General features: G+C 42.9%; 1 protein-coding gene across 3 annotated transcripts in view; it reads right to left on the bottom strand.

The window, feature by feature from the left end:
• Ttc23l (tetratricopeptide repeat domain 23 like) overlaps nucleotides 1-18,365 on the bottom strand; it is a 70,151-nt gene that overhangs the window by 40,038 nt on the left and 11,748 nt on the right. For all 3 annotated transcript variants that reach the window (XM_076551759.1, XM_006991370.4, XM_076551760.1), the window contains exons 5-8: nucleotides 9,383-9,539; nucleotides 7,556-7,681; nucleotides 4,334-4,511; nucleotides 1,506-1,614 (exon numbers count right to left, since the gene is read on the bottom strand). In XM_076551759.1, the coding sequence (XP_076407874.1) occupies nucleotides 1,506-1,614; nucleotides 4,334-4,511; nucleotides 7,556-7,681; nucleotides 9,383-9,539 (570 nt within the window). The remainder of the gene's footprint in view (nucleotides 1-1,505; nucleotides 1,615-4,333; nucleotides 4,512-7,555; nucleotides 7,682-9,382; nucleotides 9,540-18,365) is intronic.

Below are 18,365 nucleotides of genomic sequence, written 5' to 3'. Positions count from 1 at the left end.
TGGGGTGATGGAATCTCAACTTCACCTCTGTGTGCTCGTCTCTGATTGGTACTGATGCTGAACATGGTTTTGTGTTTACTGGCCATCTGGAAGCAGCTATGCCCACCACTCCACCACCTCCACCACCACCACCACCACCACCACCACCACCACCACCACCACCACCACCACCACCACCACCACCACCGTTGTTACCCTTTCTTCTTCTGAGAACTGTTTGCTCATTTCACTATCTCATTTATTGACTGGTTTGTTTGGGTTGTTGTTTTGTTTGTTTTAGTCCTTTTTATGTTCCAGGTATTACTCAGATGTGGAGCTAGCAAAGACTTCCTCCTGTGTTGAAGGCTGCCTCTTCAATCTTTTCTTCTATTGTGCAATGTTTTAATGTCATGAAATCTCATTGGTCAGTTGTTGGTGCTGTTCCTGAGTGACTGCAGTCACTCTCAGAAAGTGCTTACTACACCAATATCCTGAAGGGTTTCCCTACTTACACCTCTATTAGTTTGAGAATTTTAGGTCTTATATTGTGATTTTCTTACAGGATAAGAGATAAGGTTGAGTTCCAAGCTTTTACATGTAGTAATCCAGTAATTCTGGCACCTTATTTTGAAAAGACTGTTTCTTTTTCCAATGTACATTTTTGACATCTTTTATTTTTATTTATTTATTTATTTATTTTTGGTTTTTCGAGACAGTGTTTGTGTAGCTCACTTTGTATGCCAGGCTGGCCTCGAACTCACAGAGATCCACCTGCCTCTGCCTCCTGAGTGCTGGGATTAAAGGTGTGGGCCACTGCCACCTGGCTAGGGAAAGACATTTTACATTCTGCACAAATCCCAAATTCCTCCGACAGGGCAGACCCCACCCCATCGTCTGTGAAGCCAAGACAGAGAAAAGTCCCTTTAATCGACTCCGGCATCCGTCAGGCTGCTCAAGCCAATCCTGCCTCCCTCACCCGTTCAGCCATCTGTCTGCCACCCAGTTTCACACCGACCACCTTGCTGGACAGAGGAGTCTTGCTGGAGGAGACACTCAACAAACACTTAGCTTCCCTCTAGAAATCCTAGTCCATTATCTTTGAATACAGGTCCTGGAAATTCTAACTGCTACATCATTCTCTCTTGTAAAGCTGGAAGAAGGGAGTTAAGATTGAGTGCAGGGAGAGAGGAGGAGCTGATGCCTCCCCTTCTACTGAGTCCATATGGTAAGCCACGAATACAGTGTGTGTGATCTCTACAGTTTAGAAAGGTAAATGGGGCAGATATTCTAAGGAGTACAGGAAATAGAAAATAGTTGGTTTTAGTGCTCCATTAATTTGGGAAGATATTTCCAGTTGTGACCTCATGTGTAATTATGGAATTGATTTTTTTTGCAAAATTGTACTAGCTTTATCTTTCCATTACATGAGTAGCTACCTATAATCTCTTATTTATGGATCATTCATCAGTTTGCTTCTCATGTCACTGGGGAGTGATGATAAATGCAAAGCCACCTCCTCTACCTACCCCTGTGCTGGGATTCTCCAGACATGGCATAAGCTTTAGCTAGCAAAGCACTCGCCTCAGCAGTTTGGGGGCTGACTTCAGAAAATGAAGAAACACAGATAGAATAGGCCTGGAAAAAAAAAAAACCATGTCAAAATCAGTACCTGGTGACAGTCTAGAAACCCATGACAAGGTCAGTACCCAGTGACAGTCTTTCACTGCATTTCTCAGCAACTGTCAGAATTACTAGCTAACTGGGAACCAACTCAGCTAGACACAGAATTAAATGAGAGCAGAGCCTGAGTTCCAGCTCAGTCACTTACTTTTGTGGGTCTTGAACGAGAAATTTCACTTTTTTTTCTCAGAGCTGAGGACCGAACCCAGGGCCTTGTGCTTGCTAAGCAAGCGCTCTACCACTGAGCTAAATCCCCAACCCGAGATTTCACCTTCTTATACAGAAAGGAATGTATGGGTCTTACTGGTTAGGGCTCAGGAAAGATTAAAAGAGTCAGCATATGCAAACACTGGATGCGATGCATCACATGGTCAGTTCTAACTAAATCTTAGCTGCATTACTTCTACGAGGTCTCATAGCAGAACATAACTATAACATTAGCTCAGAATCTTGAGAGCTCAGTATCAAAAAGTCATAAAACATGGGTCCAAGAGCTCCAGTCCTACTTAGCTGACACTTACCGTGACAGAGGATAGTCCCTTAACTTCTTCAAATATAGGAGGAAAAGATGATAAAAATAGAATTTGTCACAAACAGTTGCTGTAAGTGTTAAATAGATTAATATATGTAAAGTGTTTATAATATCACCTGGAATTCAGTAACCATTAGAGAAGTGTACAATAATAATAATTATTAGTGGTATTACTAAATATCTGTATTTAAATGGAAAGTATGTCACTTAGGAGAAAAGAAGAGTGAAATCAGCTGTCCCATAGCTACCAGCAAGGACAGACTCACCTATGCATAACGACTTGTAACTCTCTCAAGGAGCTAAAGGGATTATCATCACCCACCCACCATGAAGCCAGGCAGTGCAAAGTGTGCATACTGTTCCTTAAACTAGAAGCTCCTGGGTCAGATTTTCTGGGTTCAAATTTCTACTTTGCCACTTGTTGGCCATATAACTTCAGCTGAATCAGTTATAACTCTGTGCTTCACTTTTCTAATCCCTAAAAATGAGATAAAATAATGATACCTACTTTTAAGGTCTTTGTGGGTTAAATGAAATACATACTCAAGTGCACTTGATAAAAACATTCTATAAATTTTAACTCTTATTTTTTTGGTGTTGCTATAAACATTGATGTTCATTACTTTCTTCATTCTAATTTGACCAGTTTTTTTTTTGTTTGTTTGGTTTTTGGTTTTTCCAAGACAGGGTTTCTCTGTGTAGTCCTGGCTGTCCCGGAACTTCCTGTATAGTCAGGCTGGTCTCAAATTCAGAGATTTGCCTGCCTTGGTCTCCTGAGTGCTAGGATCAAAGACGTGCGCCACTACTGCCTGGCTTGACCACAGTGTTGAGAACTTTGAATTCAAAACCCTTGTCTTTCTCTGGCAGTAACTCTGGCACCAAAGCAGATCCTCTAATGCTGCTCTCCATTGCCTAGTATTTGTAATCCTGGGTTGTCAAATTGTTCTCCGCACCTTTCTTAGCTCCTTTGCTTTTAACGTAAGACTGTGGGGCTGTGCTACTACTTTCTCCATGTACGGAATCCAGCATGCCAGGATATCTGTGGGGAAAGCAGACTTCTGACCATACTGCAGCATTTTGTTCAGAAGAGAGAAAGGTCAATTTAACTAACTGTTTAAGCACATTTTAAATGGAAGTGCCTTAAATTGTATTTATAACATAGGCTCAATATCTCTTCCTTTGCTTTGGTTTGCCCTGAGTACTTGTCAATTAGTTACCCCTACGTGAGATACACTTCCACTTGTTTAACTTTAGATTTGGAAATAAAACTCATTTCAGTGAACTTAAAGGGCATCTGACATAACAAAATACGATGGGTTTTCAGATAAGAGTTCTGTCTTAGTTAGGGATTCTCTTGCTGTGAAGAGACACCATGACCATGACAGCTCTTATAAAAGAAAACATCTAATTGGGGTTGGCTTACAGTTCAGAGGTCTAGCCCATTGCTGTCATGGTGGAAAGCGTGGTGGCATGTAGGCAGACATGTTGCTAGAGAAGGAACTGAGAAATCTACATTTTGATCCACAGGCAACAGGAAATGAACTGTCACACTGCATGTGGCTTGAGCCCACCTCCACAGTGACACACTTCCTTCAACAAGGCCACACCTCCTAATAGTGCTACTCTCTATGGGCCAAACATTAAAAATTATTTATTATCCCTACTGTTATTATTTGCTTATGTATGCACATCTACATGTACAGACACATGTGGAACTCAGAGGGCTAGTCTGTGGAATCTGCTGTTTCCTTCCACTTTCCCATGGGTTCCAGGGATCAAATTTTGGTCACCAGGTATTTGCCTGGCAAATACCTTTGATCTGTCTTGCCAGTCTTTCCTTTTGGTCTTCTTCAAGTCAAGTTTGGCTGCCCCTATGAGTTTTTCCTCTTGGGGTAGGCTCAAGCTTGTTTTCCTCCCAGCACGGACAGAGATGAGAGACCTAGGAGGGGCTGTGTTATTTCCCAATCAGGTCACAGAACAAATATGTCATAGTGTCTCTTCATAGCAATAAAAAACCTAACTAAGACAACATAGAAGCAATTCTATGCTAGGATGCTAGGGTAAAGGGACCAATCTTAACTCCTTGTTATGAGAAGCAACTGGGTCTGGATCCAAACAAGACCACCTTGCCAAAGAACCAACCTGCTGCAAATACTGGATGGCCTGCTCATGGTTCTTCCTCAGCTGCTCAATCTGAGCGATTTCTTCATACAGACTAATCAGTTCTGATGTGCCATGACCCTTGGCAATGATGATGTTGCCAATAGCCCTTTCAAAGTATGCCAGAGCTAGGTTCATCCTGTGCATGGCCAAGGAGGCTCTACAAGAAAAGAAGGTAGAAAGTCACACAGAGGTCACTTACTTTGCAGACACATAAGGAATTAATTCCAAGAAGAATTTGTCTTCATAGACAAATCATCTGGATGGTTGGCTCAAAACCTAGTGTTGCTTTAAATAAACTCCCATTATCCTGAATTTTGCCTACAAGATCCCACAGACTACCACCATTTGCTTAACCCATGAAGATACTTTTATTCTGATACAATTTTTATAAAAATGCAAATAAAAAATGTCACCCAGAATTCATAAGATGGGGTAACTTACTCATAAACACAACCTGTGGATCGTGTAATATTAGTGAAGGTGGGACAAAGCGCAAGCCCTAAGGACTCAGCAGAAAGCTTGTGATTGATATGCTTACATGCCACACATGTGTAACACATATGATTGGTTTATATGTAAGACTGATAACTGGTAGAACTAGCAGTCATGTACATGTGAGGCTGTGACTATGGGATTAGAAGCTATGCACAAGCATGCCATTCACCTTTTCTGGCTTACAAGCAGACACATTTTCATGTTTTTTCAGGTCAGTCAAGAGGCTTCTCAGTAGGGCAATATCTTGAGCTGCAAAGCTAGATGCCAACAGAGGCTTCTCCAGAATTGTCTTTTATTGCCCACCTGTAGTCTTCATCGCTCTCACAGAAGACACTAAGACCCTGTAACACTCAGCCTGAGACTGCTTATCACACACACACACACACACACACACACACACACACACACACACACACACACACACAAAGTGTCTAAAGAGTTCCAGAGAGCACAGCTAGGGTTCAGAACTGATTATAGATTATAGAAGGTAAGAGACTCTGAAAGCTGGTACTGCAAGACCCTCAAGCAAAGATCTAGAGAGCTATCAATGTTTAAAATGGGAAGAGCCTGACTCCTGAGACTCAGGAGATGCCATACCATCTACTGCAGGGTGACAGGGCTCCAAACCCAGAGCAATACGTCTCTGCCGCAGCAACAAGAACTACAGATTTCTGGCTTCTAAAATCATAAAGCTCCTGGTCTTCAGGCTTAAAGCCTCTGGGTTTGTGAGCCCCCAAAACTCTAGGCTAAATATGATGCCCCATAACCATATTTCCAGTACTCATGAGGCAGAAGCAGGAGGATTTCTGTAAACTTGAGAACGGCCTAGACAACAGAGTTGAGTTTGACTCAATAAAAAAGAACTCAGGGCTGCCTATTTGTGACTTGCACCTGAAGAGAGCAAAAGGTCTGTAAGCTAGCCTTTCTGATAGATTCATCTTGTCACACTCATTCATGAGTGTGCATGACCAAGGGCACAGGCACTAGATTAGAATGTCCAATCATTCTTTGTAACAATAATCTCTTCTATCAACCAGACATGTGTTTCTCTTAATCAAAAATATTTCTCTTGCTCTTCAGACATTAAGAATGGCTCCCATCAAGAGCTTTGAGGAAGATGTTAGCAAGTTGTTTGGCCTGGACAATCTTGCCTTTAGTGTCTCTACCCTTCAATGGAAAAAGGCATTACTAGATATCTGTCTTTACTAGATAGTTGATACACATCAAATATAATGGGATGGTGCAGAAAATAGGCTATCAGATGTTTCAATGATAAGCCAAGATCTTCAACTCATTCTGTCCCCTTGAGTTAATCTTCCTGTGCCTTATTTTCTTATCTGTAAAATAAAAATATTAAGAATGTCTACCCTCATAGGTTATGGCAAGGACTGAATGAAATACAATTTCCAAGCACTGAGAACAGGGTGTGGTATGTGTTATTCCTAGTAAGCATTCTGACACTTAGTACCCACACAAAACAGATACTCAAAGATTGTGGTATGAATGAGTAAAATATTAGAATAGATGGAGAAAAGGAAACATGGCTTTGTTTCACATAAGGCAGAAAACCTTTAAGTACTGCCCTCTGTGACAGCAGGAGACATTCACCAGACTCTAACTATGGCCCTACAGACTTGAGTCAATAGTCTGATTTTGTTCTGAACATTCCAACATGTCCCCACCATGTCCCATTTGACTTCTAGATTCATGGCTGTTTAGAGGAGGCAGATGTGAGGCACATGTTTCATTTACTTACCACTCAGTCATCTGCCCCACTGTGCCGAGAGCTTAGAACTAGAGATTTCTTTCAAGGATGTGAAGATATTTGAAAAATCTGGGGAACAGTAAACTTTCATTATTTCTCTCTCCTGATAATCTGATGGGCCCACTCTCCTTTCTAAATACTGGATTCTCAAAGGATCCTTAACTCAACTCTAAACAGTTTTAAGTCTTGTTCTGACTTAAACAAATCCTGTGGACTTTGTTTCTACACAGAACAGAGCTTTCCTTAAAAATGTACATCTGTCCATAGCTCTGACAGTCTCCAATCAGCCATCTTAAGTGTTCTTTCCTTATCTGTGAAGACGCCATACTCTATGACAAAAGACAGAGGCAACTCAGAAAAACAAGTCCATCCCAAAGTAACCACAGGAGAGCTACAATAATGAAGGGCAGAGAGAGATGAGTTCAGATCACAGATGCCATATAGAACAAACCAAGTCACCTTAGAGCAGCGGCTCCCAGCCCCCCGAAAGCTGCCACTCTTCCATACAGTTCCTCATGTCATGGTGACCCCAGACCATGAGATTATTTTGTTGTGACTCCACAACTGTAATTTTGCTACTGTTAAGAATCAATGTAAATAGCTGGCATGCAGGATATATGTTTTGTGACCCCCAAGGGGTCACGACCCACAGGTGAGAACCACTGCCTTAGACCAATTGCTTAACCTCAGCTCAGTCTCCTGGCTCTCTGAGGAAACCACAGTCATACGGCCCACCTCAGTGGTGGCTGTGAGGATTAATGGTGGCAGTGCTCAGTAAACTCACAGAACCCACAATTGACAAATAGGACCTCTTTTATTATCAATTGAGCTCTGGGCTTTTTACTCCAAACATATTCCCCCTTTTATTAGGTCAAAGAACAGGAAAAAACAACCCAGACCTCATTCATAAAAGCTTCTGCTTCTTTATGGCTAGATCTTACCTGCCCAAAGCAACGGTTAGGTCTTTCTCTGAGACTTGGCTTCCCCCAACACCTCCGTTGTTCAAGTCTTTCAGTTCCTTCATGTTTCTATCCGCTTTCTGCAGGTGGATATAGGCCTGTTTGCCAGTGAGTCAGTCAAGGGAAATGCCAGGCACACTAACTGCCATTGTATAGGACAGCCGTCTATACGCTAACCCATGGGGCCCTTGGGAAAACCAAGCAGTTGTTTTGAAAACAGCTATTTGTGTTTTCAATTCTCCAGTGTGTGTCATCACGAAGGGAGAATTCTCTGGAAAAGAACAAGGCCATGGGTTTCCTGTGGTGGCTGCCTGAATCCAGGTCTGGAGTGGTGAGTGTCTGCAGGAAGAAACGGAAACTGTAAATTATACTAGATATCCTTTAGCGACATCGACTGCCCGACAACAGTTATTCATTTTTACCAAATTGTTTCATAGCGATGGGAAACGAGAGGAACTAATTACGCAGAAAGGGACTTTTTGGTTCATTTATAAAATCCAAGAAAAGCAGGTTTGGAGCCAGAGGCAAACAGCAGAAAAGAAAATCCCCTTAATTCCCAAACATCCTTCCATTTCCCGAATTTTAATCGCTCCCCACTAAGGGTGTAACAGCAGAAGACCACATATCAGATATGGCAAACTGACAGACCCAATGGAGAGGAAGGTATATAGAGGGGGAGAGATGGAGGCTTCTGAGCTCAGAATGCTCAAGATTACTCAGGAACTCTACTTCTCTTGACACCTTCCAAGTGGGGAGTCTATAGAGATCAAAATCACACATTTCTTGGGGATAGATGTTGATATCACTTTGCTCGCTGGTGTCCTGAAAGGTCTGCGTATCAAGAGCTTGCATATTATCATGATACTTGGGAGATGGTAGAACCTTGATGAGGTGGGATCTGGTTACTGGAGAAGGGGAGGCGATGCCCTTGATAAGCACAGTGGGAGTCCAGCATCTTCCTCTTTCTCATCTCCTCCCTGGCTATAAGGTAAATGGTTCTACTTTACTAGGCACTCCTGACATGATGCCTTGCTACAGGCCCAAGAGCAGAGGATCCAGCAGATCTTGAACTAGAACTTCTACAACTATAAGCTGACATAACTCCCAACCCCTTTATAAGCTGAGTATGTCATGTGATACAGTCATACACCAGGCTCCTTTTCTGGAGACAGGGAGAACTTCACCAGTGGTCCATTTGTGTGGCTTCTGTTTTCACAGGCAATATTCTTAACAGCATTAAAAAAAAAAAGCATTAGATGATCAAGCACCATTAAACCAGTGGGTTCTGCTACACATTATAGTTATTTGTGTCTTTCAACCAGTTCAAGGAACAGAATTATCCTAGACCTAGTTTAAAAAAATAAAATAAAAATTCCCAGGGAAGAAGCCATTTAGCACTTATTCTTAAGGCTCCCCCGGAGAATTACTATGGATAGGGAGCTAGTTTGCTAAAGTGCCTTCTAAATTACCACTCACTCTCTCCAGGCTTACACTGCTACCACCACTACCACTTACATATGCATTGGGAATATTAACTTTGAGTGTTCCATGGAAGGCCTACCAGATTTAGAACATTCCAATTGGCTATGGGGTGTGTGGCTAGTGAGATCCCTTCCAGGGCTCAACTCAGGCCTTACAGGAACAAACCCAAAAATCAAATGCATACCTCTGTGGGTGGACAAATATCTTATGGAGGGCCATATTGATGCTGGAACACACTTCATAGGAACCACTTCCGCCTTCCACCCTCCCATCTGGCATGCAGCCCGTAACCTTCATCACCAGATCCACTTGGGCAAGAAAGGATATCGCTTTTGGAGGAGCCAAGCTATTCCCAGAGTGTAGTAGAGCATGACCAGCGCTCCCAGGATTTCCTTTTTCTCCTTGTCTGAGGTTGTGTTTTGCTTCCAGGTCAGCAGTGTGTTCCTGGCCGACACAGCATGTTTCTTGGCCTGAGCTGGGAGGCCTGAGGAAGGTTAGAGAGGTGTCAGAGAAGTTAGGGGGTGTCAAGAAGAAAAAAAAAAAGACATTTCATAAGGCATGTTCCAGTCAAAGGCATTCCTGAAAGAGCAGAAGGTAGACAGTGTGACTGTCAGGTATGGTTCCTAAATCTAGTGAATCGCAGTATTTGGAGTGTTCATACAGCATCTAACCTAGGCCTAGGAAGCTGGAATCTCTAAAAGAACAGGTCCAGGAAGTTGTATTTTGAACCCACAGATGATCTTTATGTAGCCTCCCTGGCATTGGTCTGTGGATCTCAGTTTAGAAATCAGTGACTTTCAGGAGTGGGAGTTGAGTAACCCCTTCGACATTCTGCTGCAAATGCATGTGACCTTTTCAACTTGCAAAGCATCTCCATCCTCCAAATGGCAAATGATACTCATTATGAAAACTGCCCCTAACCAAGCACACGGAGACAAATAGGGCCAGCTTTCAGCTTTCTGGAAAATACATTCTATAAATACAAGGGTTTAGGAATGTAATTACTTCCATCTGAGGGTTCTTTTTGTCCAATCCAAGATGAAGCTGGTCATACTAATTGGTCACACACACACACAAGAATCCAATTTATAAGTGCAGTGGGGCCCCTCACTAGGAAGACTCAGGGAATGCCAAGTCCCAGCTAGAACTGGTGGGGGTTTCCTCTTGTTTTCTAAAAAAAAAAAAAAAAAAATCTAGTGTTCCTGAGATCTTATCCAAGCTATTTGTCCAGTTAACAGAGGTAGAAGACAGACTTGAGAATACCGTCTATTGGACTACCTCCTCATCATCAACTCTAACTCATGTCTTTCCCTGTTCTTCATGGGAAAAGTGAAGGGCTGGATACCATCCTGTTCTCTTCCATCCTAATGAAATCAAGAAGGAGTGCTTACTTGTGGACCCCTCTGAAGGCATCTAGGGCCGGTGAACATGCTCATTCCTGCCAAGTAGGCCTCCTGTGCCCCTAATTCTTACTTTACACCACTGCCTTGTGCCTAAAAAAATTCAACTTTGCCTTTGGCCTTGGAGCATGCTTTCACAGCACAGGTTCGACTCAATTTTCAACAAGGGATGTTTGGAAGGAGTGGCCGTTGGGACCTGCAGGCCTCCCATGTTCTCAATGTGCGGGGCCTTCTCATTGAGTCACAACAGTGAAAGGCACAAAGCCTTCCTTCTATGGAGCGGCTCTAAACCTGATCCTGAATCCAACTAGTCCCTGAAGAGCTTAGCTGAAGGAAGAAGTGGGCTCTGTAAAGAGAGGGCTTGGTCCTCAGTTAGAGACTCGTGCAGCTCTATCACTGCCTTGTGCAGGGCCTCGCTCTCAGCTTCCAGTCGTTACTGGTTTACAAGTACAGCGGTGAGAAATAAGATGGCCAGTTAAAACAGCAATAAGGTCCCCAAGGGTGACCTAACGTTCACACTGATAACAACTCTCCTGGGTGATGTTAGTCCAGGGTGTTTGGGGCCCACACCTGGAGAAATAGAGTTAGCAAAAGTTTTATTTCTGGGACAGGGCCTCACTTTATAGCTCTGACTATCCTGGAACTCATGATATAGAACCAGGCTGACCACAGACTCCCAGAGATCCGCCTGCCTCTGCTGGGATCAAAGGCATGCACCACTATGCCTGGTCAGAGTTAGCAAAATCCTCTTATTTTTATGGGCTCATCTTGGTCTTGAAGAGTGAGTGGGTCGGATTTTTGATTAACAGAGGAGTTTGCATTGGAGTAAAGCCTGAGGCCATGAAAACGAAAGTGTTAGAAAAGGTAAGAAATGGACCCGTTAGACTAAAAGTGCAGTTTGAACTTAAAGATGTACCAACTGTGCACTGGGTCTGTATGATGTAGTCTCGGAGGCTGGCCTTCTTGTGTTCCCATAATAGACCATCTAAGACTGGATAACTTAGAAAGAGCAAAAGTTTATTTTTTCAAAGTCCTAGAGCTTGGGAGGTCTAAGAGTATGCCATCTACAGGTAGGTATGCCTTTCTTGCTGTATTCACGTGGGAGGATGGCTTATGCTCTCTTTTACTGAGGCCATAATCTCATTCTTGGAGATGAGATTATCTGGCCCAACCATCTCTTACGGATAATTAGATCAGCTCCACTGCTTGATACTGTCACCTTGCTGACACCTAGATTTTTAGAGAGGACACATTCAAAACAAAGCAGACATTAAGGTGAGGTGACTGCATCTCACTTCTCAGGCCCATCAACTAGTCAACTCGGAAAGTGAGACATTAGAAGCTGGTGCTGGTGTCTAAAACCCAAGACATTAAAATAGGAAACCGAGAGTCTTTTGATCAAATGGGTTGTTTTCCAAAATGACGTGGATACTTGGGAGTGTAGCGACACAACTCAGTTGTCTCCCTGATTCCCTGGCAGGAAGAAGGGTGAACATGGAGGAGTTACTCAACATCTCCGCAGCAGCATAACCTTCCTGGGTGGGTAGGTTGGAAGTGAAACGACCACCACAATGAAACCTGCTCTGAAGCATCCCCAGGGCTTCATAGGCCTCCCTCCCACTGCTCTCTGGTGGTGCCTGGCTTGCTGTGACGTCTCTGAGAGGAACTGTCTTCCAGCAGGCTCATCTGCCAGCCAGCTATACAGTGGTCTCCACACTCCTATGTCCCCAGAGAAAACACTGAACTGAAAACCAGTGGGGCCAAAAGAGACTGAGCAGGGTTTGGGATTTTCCCACACTGCAAAGTAAGCACTGAAGGGGGAAAGTGCTGCTTTCACAGTCCTTCCGGCCTGGGCAGGGTGCATGTGCTCCTGTGGGCACTAGAGATGCCATCATGTGTTGGGGGACCAACACTTTGGTGCTGTTTTTAGCCTGTTTTTTTTCCTGTCTTATAACTATTTATCATATTACATATATAAATATTTCTCAACCTGCTTTGTAATAAATGACAGAAATGGAAAGTGCCCAAGCACTTTCAGTGAAAGGGGAACTAACTCCCAAGACCTTGGAAACCACTGCTCTAGAGAAATGTTTTCCATCCTTTTCAAGTATGAAAGCACTCTGTTTATGTCCGAAGTATTTATGCAGTTTCCCATTTTCTGATAGCAATTATTTTTATGGCACACACCATTTAAGAAAGTGCGTGATAAAATGTCCTCTGAAGTCACTGTCAGTGTCACTTTGAAATGAATTTGCATTTTTTAATTGAAAAATACTTCCTTTCTGTAAAAAAAAAAAAAGAAAAAAAGAAAACTCTGCACATGTGCATATATATGAGATTTTCTACTGGGTCTTTCTATGAAGGATGTCACAGGTGCATCATCAAACAACTCTAATTTCCATGTATTCAACCCCAGTGCTTGCTCAATCATTTTCTTTTCTCTGCCTTTCCACTCCAGGGGCATCACCACCCTTACTACCTTGCACTTAAGATGCATAAATGAGGTAAAAATCAAAGTAGCATCAAAGCCTGCAGAAGTCTGAGTCAGTGGTAACATGTAAGTGCTGATGAATTGTCGAATGGATTCAAATTTATCTAGAAACATATTAATCATTTTGTTTTAGTGTGGGTAGTTATTCTCTGATATCTCTGCTCTCTCTCTCCTCTCTCTCTCTCTCTCTCTCTCTCTCTCTCTCTCTCTCTGTGTGTGTGTGTGTGTATGTGTGTGTGTGTGTGTGTGTGTGTGTGTGTGTGTCTGTCTGTCTGTCTGTCTGTCTGTCTGTGTTTCTCTACTCTCCCCACTTTGGTTTTTTGAGACAGGGTTTCTCCATGTAGCCCTAGCTGTCCTGACTCACTCTGTAGACCAGGCTGGCCTCGATCTCAGGGATCTGACTGTCTCTGACCCTGGAAGCTGGGATTAAAGGTGTGTCACCATGCTTGCCTCTGATGTCTCTTAACATGACTCAGGCCAGAGGAAATCTGTTCAGAGTGATCCAGTCTTCTAAGGTCACTATTGTCACTTGAAAGCAGTCACCGTTGGTCATCTTTTATGTTTATGAAGTTATTATGGGCTGGGTGATGATGGCACACGCCTTTAATCACAGCACTTGGGAGGCAGAGGCAGGAGGATCTCTGTGAGTTCGAGTCCAGCCTGGTCTTCAAAGCGAGTTCCAAGAAAGGTGCAAAGCTACACAGAGAAACCTTGTCTCAAAAAACCAAAAAAGAAGTTATTATGGAACAAGAGACCAAGGTCAGTGGTCAGATTTCCTAGAAATAAGTCCTGGCATAGCCACATACTACTATCCATGTGGCCTTGAACAAACTATTTAGTTTACCTGTGCCTCAAGATTTCTCTTCCTAAGAGATGCTCATGAAAACACCTTCCATCTTATTGTGGTCTCCAGGGTAAATTTAATGCATGAGAAAGGATTAGGTGGTACTAGAATAGAGTCTAGCTGCACGTTAACCACTGGTATTCCCAGAGACAGTTTCTCTTATTAATTTCTTGTATCCATTTTTCATGGCTCTGCGAAGACTCTCTCAAATGCAAACTCATTTTAAGTTGGAGTTGGGTTTCCTGCAGGCTAGATCATCTGTGGGAGTTTTTGTTTGTTTGTTGTTATGTTTGGCTTTGTTTTAAATCATCCTCAGTTGTCTCTGTATCAGGTTTTTTGTTTTTTGTTTTTTTTCTAATTAGAGAAGACGGGGCTCATGACTTTTACTTTTTCTGGTTTTGTAGCACTTACAACAGAGCATGAATATCTGGACAGTTTCCAATTACAACAAGCTGACTGATTAATTTACTATCTCATTAATAACAAGCAAACTAGCAGGAAACTGCCTGTCTACATACCATCTGCTCCTTTCAGTGCACTTGGAAACAGTTCATCGTCATGCGTCAGACGACCCTGGTGTCTCTGCCTGTCCTTTTTTTGCTGCCTGTCATCAAGCTCTTTAGAATTGCCCTTCAGGGCAGCTGGAAACAGAGTTCCACTCCCAGCATCCTTAACTTTACCTCACCAAGCAACAACCACCTACACATTCTGCTCTACCAAGGTTTCATGCTCCCTCCTGGACCCCATCCCACTCATTAGTCCACTAACTGATTGAATAGGGTTTCACTATGTAGCCCAGAATGACTTTGATCTAATGATTCCCTTGTCCTAGTCTCCCAAGTGCTGGGAGAACAGGCATGTGTCACCATACCCAGCTACCCCATTTGAAAAAAATGCTTCCTGTGGTGGTATGAATAAGAATGACCTCCATAGGCTCATATTTGAATGTTTGGTCGGCAAGGAGTGGCACACTGGAGAGGGATTAAAAGATATGGCCTTATTGGAGTAGCTGTGGTCTTGCTGGAGGAAATGTGTCACTGGGGTTGGGCTTTGGGCTTTCAAATGCCCAAGATGGTCCCGGTGTCTCTCTCTTCCTATGCCTATGGATTAGGGTGGAAACTCTCAGCTACTTCTCCAGCAACATTCCTTCCTGCATGCCGTCCTGTTCTTTGCCATGATGACAATACACTAAACCAATGATACTGTAAGCAACCCCCAATTAAATGATTTCCTTTATAAGAGTTGCCATGGTCATGGTGTCTCTTCACAGCAATAGAAACCCTAACTAAGACATTTCCAATACTCTTTTCCAATTTGCTCCTTCTTCTCTGCCTGAAATACTATTGTATCTCTTTCTTTTGTAAAACAATGTCTTTTTTTTTTTGACATTTTTAGCTATCCTTCCTATCTTCCTTCATATCTTTCAATATCTAGTATGTACAGCATGTAGTCTAGCTAGACATGGTGGCACACACCTGTAATTTCAGCACTCAGAAGGCTTAGACAGAAAAATTATAGGTTTGAGCATATCCTGGTCTACAAAATGGAGCACTGTCTCAAAACCAATCAAACGAAACCAAAACAAGAGAATGTACTGTGTAATCATCCATCCCTGTTCCTTGAACTTAACTCTGGAAACTGTCTTCTGTTGCAGCCACTGTGGAGTAACTGTTCTGAGGTCTCCAAAGACCTACCAAATACATCAAATCACAATTTCTTACTGTCAATTTTGCCACAGTACCAAATACCATTATTTACTTGATCCTTCCTAACCGATTCTTTGCTAAGTAAGTCTTTCCCAAGGTTTCCACTCATTGCCACGCCCTTCTTCAAGTCTTTCTGCATATTCTTCTTCTTTTTACATTTTGGAAATCTGAGGAACTCCTGTAATTGCAACCCGAGCTAGCTTCAAGTGCTTGTCACACCCATGTCTCCTGCCAAGTCTTAGTCTCCGATGGTCCTCGTGCTTATGATTTCCTTTCTCCATCCTCACATTTTGTCCCCAGGTTTCTAGCACCAAGTAAGATAATAGTAGGTTTCTCTATTGAAATTCAAAATCAACACATCAAAGCCTGCACCCAGCCAGGCCTGGTAGTGCATGACTTCAATACCAGCAGTGAGAGGCAGGCAGATTTCTGTGAGTCTGAGGCTAGCCGGGGCTATATAGTGAGACCCTATCTCACAAACAAGAGAACAATAACAAAACACTTTTCACTCAATAATTCCAGTTCTCCTTTCATGATCTGTTCATCAATGAAAATGGCCTGTTTGGGGTCAAAGTCACCTTTGGGAATTTACCTTTTCTTCTGGGGTGGGTAGAGAAAACAAGTGTCGTGTAGCCCAGGCTGGCCTTGAACTTGCTCTGTGGTTTGGTTTCTAGCTTGTGATCCTACTGCTGCTCCAGCTTCCTGGCTGCTGTAGGTCACACACCTGTGCTGCTGTGCCCTCCTGTGCCACGATCATTTTAGGACAGATTATTTCTTTGGTTGAAATGCTAAAATCGAGCCAGCACTTGGGAGGTGGAGACAGGAGGATCAGGAGTCCAACATCATCCTCAGCCACATAGTAAGTTGGAGGCCAGCTTGGGCTACATAATACAACATCTTAGAAAATAAAGGAAAGAAAGAAAAGTTGAAGTCATATGGAACAGCAAACATTGAGGCCTCATTTTCAACCTGGTTTACTGTTATCATAAGCATTCGCTATCATACTTGTCTATCTCGCATACTCTTTGTCTATTCCCCTCTTATGTACGCAAGAAGTAAACACTAGTGCTGCCCTTCACTGTGATTCCCTTTTCCCTAAAGATGCGCTCAGACACCCCCCTGACAGTACACAGAGGTCCTTCATGCTCCTCAACAAGTCCTTCTCCCCTTGTGTATATGTGCTTGCTCTCTGTTGACAGATTCTTGTTGTTTCTAATCTTTCAGTACCATAGCCAATCTTCAAAAAATAGCTTTATCCATATGTTGTAAGCGTGTATTTAGGAAAGATTCCTGGAATCGAGACTTGGTTCTAAAATGGTCTTTTCTTCCTAGATCCCTGAATCCTTGCTTTTTCACTTATTTATTTAGGTTTATCTTTAGTATTAGATCCAGATAACTCAGTTGCTTCCATTCAACTATCATTGAGAGATTAGTTTTGCTAAAGGGATACTTTGATATTTTCAGCAGCCTGCTGGAATATCTCCAGCAGCCTTTCTTGCCTATTGTATCAGTTCAATGTTAAAAGCCATGCTGTTATCTGCCCAGCACAGCCTCATTTCCAAGTTCATCTTCCTAGTCCAAATCATGGCTACATAGGGTACTCCCTGCTGTCTAAACAGATACTGCACATTGCTTCCTTAAGCCTTCACCTTTGCCCTGGTCTTTCATTAGACTCTTACTTCCCACACCATGTTTTCTTCTACCAACCACATCCTATTAATTTCTTAGTCTTTCTTGAATGTGCATAGGGATGCACACAAACACACAAACACACCATCTACCAACCTTTCCAAGAGCATTTATTTAAATCAATTACAGAACTCTGACCTTAAACACCTGCCATCGTAGGTCTCCAGGCAGCTCACTTCACACAAGAGGTTCTAAGTTCTTTGAGGGTGCCTGCACGTGATAGTTCCAGTGTGCTCTTCCTGGTGTTTCTTTTGTATGTATAAATTCATCATAAAATGGTTACGGAAGGAAAAACCAGCCTTTGGGCTTGACACCCATGTTCCAATGTGGGAAGGGACCCAGAGGGGAATGAAGAAAGCAGGTCTGATGTCTCTAAGACATGAACATGTGCATCCAAGCATGAAGACACACATGGCTGTTCCCTCCTTCCCCACAGCAGGCTGGCTCATCTATTCTGTCCATCTGTCCATTTTAGAAGCAGTTACTGGATTAGTAGCAACAGAAGTAAGTAGAACTCAGAGAGTCCTTTATCGCTCTCAAAGGTCTATGGTGCTGATTTCCATGGGCCAGACACTAGAAAGGATTAAGTTGGGGAGACCTGCACCGAGCTATTCTCCAAGAAAGGCCATAATCAGTGTAGCCTAGAAAACGCTAGGTTGGGGGTGAGGGACTCATGTTTCAAGTCTAGGTACTTCTTTCTAACTAAAACATTCTCCCATCTGGAAACAAACAAACAAACAAACAAACAAACAAACGCTCCCTTTCACAGAATTTGTCTCTTCTAACCTCTTATCCAAAATGTGGTTTCCTACTCACATAGCAGGAACATCTGTGAATTTCACAGAAAAGGTTGTTGACACCATCTTTTGTGGGGTTACCTCCTTATTTGACTCAGCTTTCAGTAGAATTAGAAAGGTAAAGGTTAGTTAGCGGGCAATGGGACATGAGACAAGCTTCTTGTATAGCCTGACCACGGTTATCTTCTACCCACACCATAAAAAACAGCCTCTGGCCTTATGCTAAGTTCAGACAAATCTTCCTTTTCACTTCCTACTGTCCATCTCCCAGTCAACAGGTCTTGGGTAGTGACTGTGAATCCCGACTTTCCCAGGGCCCAGACAGAGTTCTCATCCATAACAGGGACCCAACTGCCAACTCTACTGGGTCACCAGCCTTGACC

The sequence above is a fragment of the Peromyscus maniculatus genome, chromosome 15 (assembly GCF_049852395.1).
Source record: "Peromyscus maniculatus bairdii isolate BWxNUB_F1_BW_parent chromosome 15, HU_Pman_BW_mat_3.1, whole genome shotgun sequence".
In the NCBI taxonomy this organism is placed as follows: domain Eukaryota; kingdom Metazoa; phylum Chordata; class Mammalia; order Rodentia; family Cricetidae; genus Peromyscus; species Peromyscus maniculatus.
The sequence above is the reverse complement of the archived record's forward strand: the minus strand, read 5'-3'. Positions and strand labels throughout refer to the sequence as shown.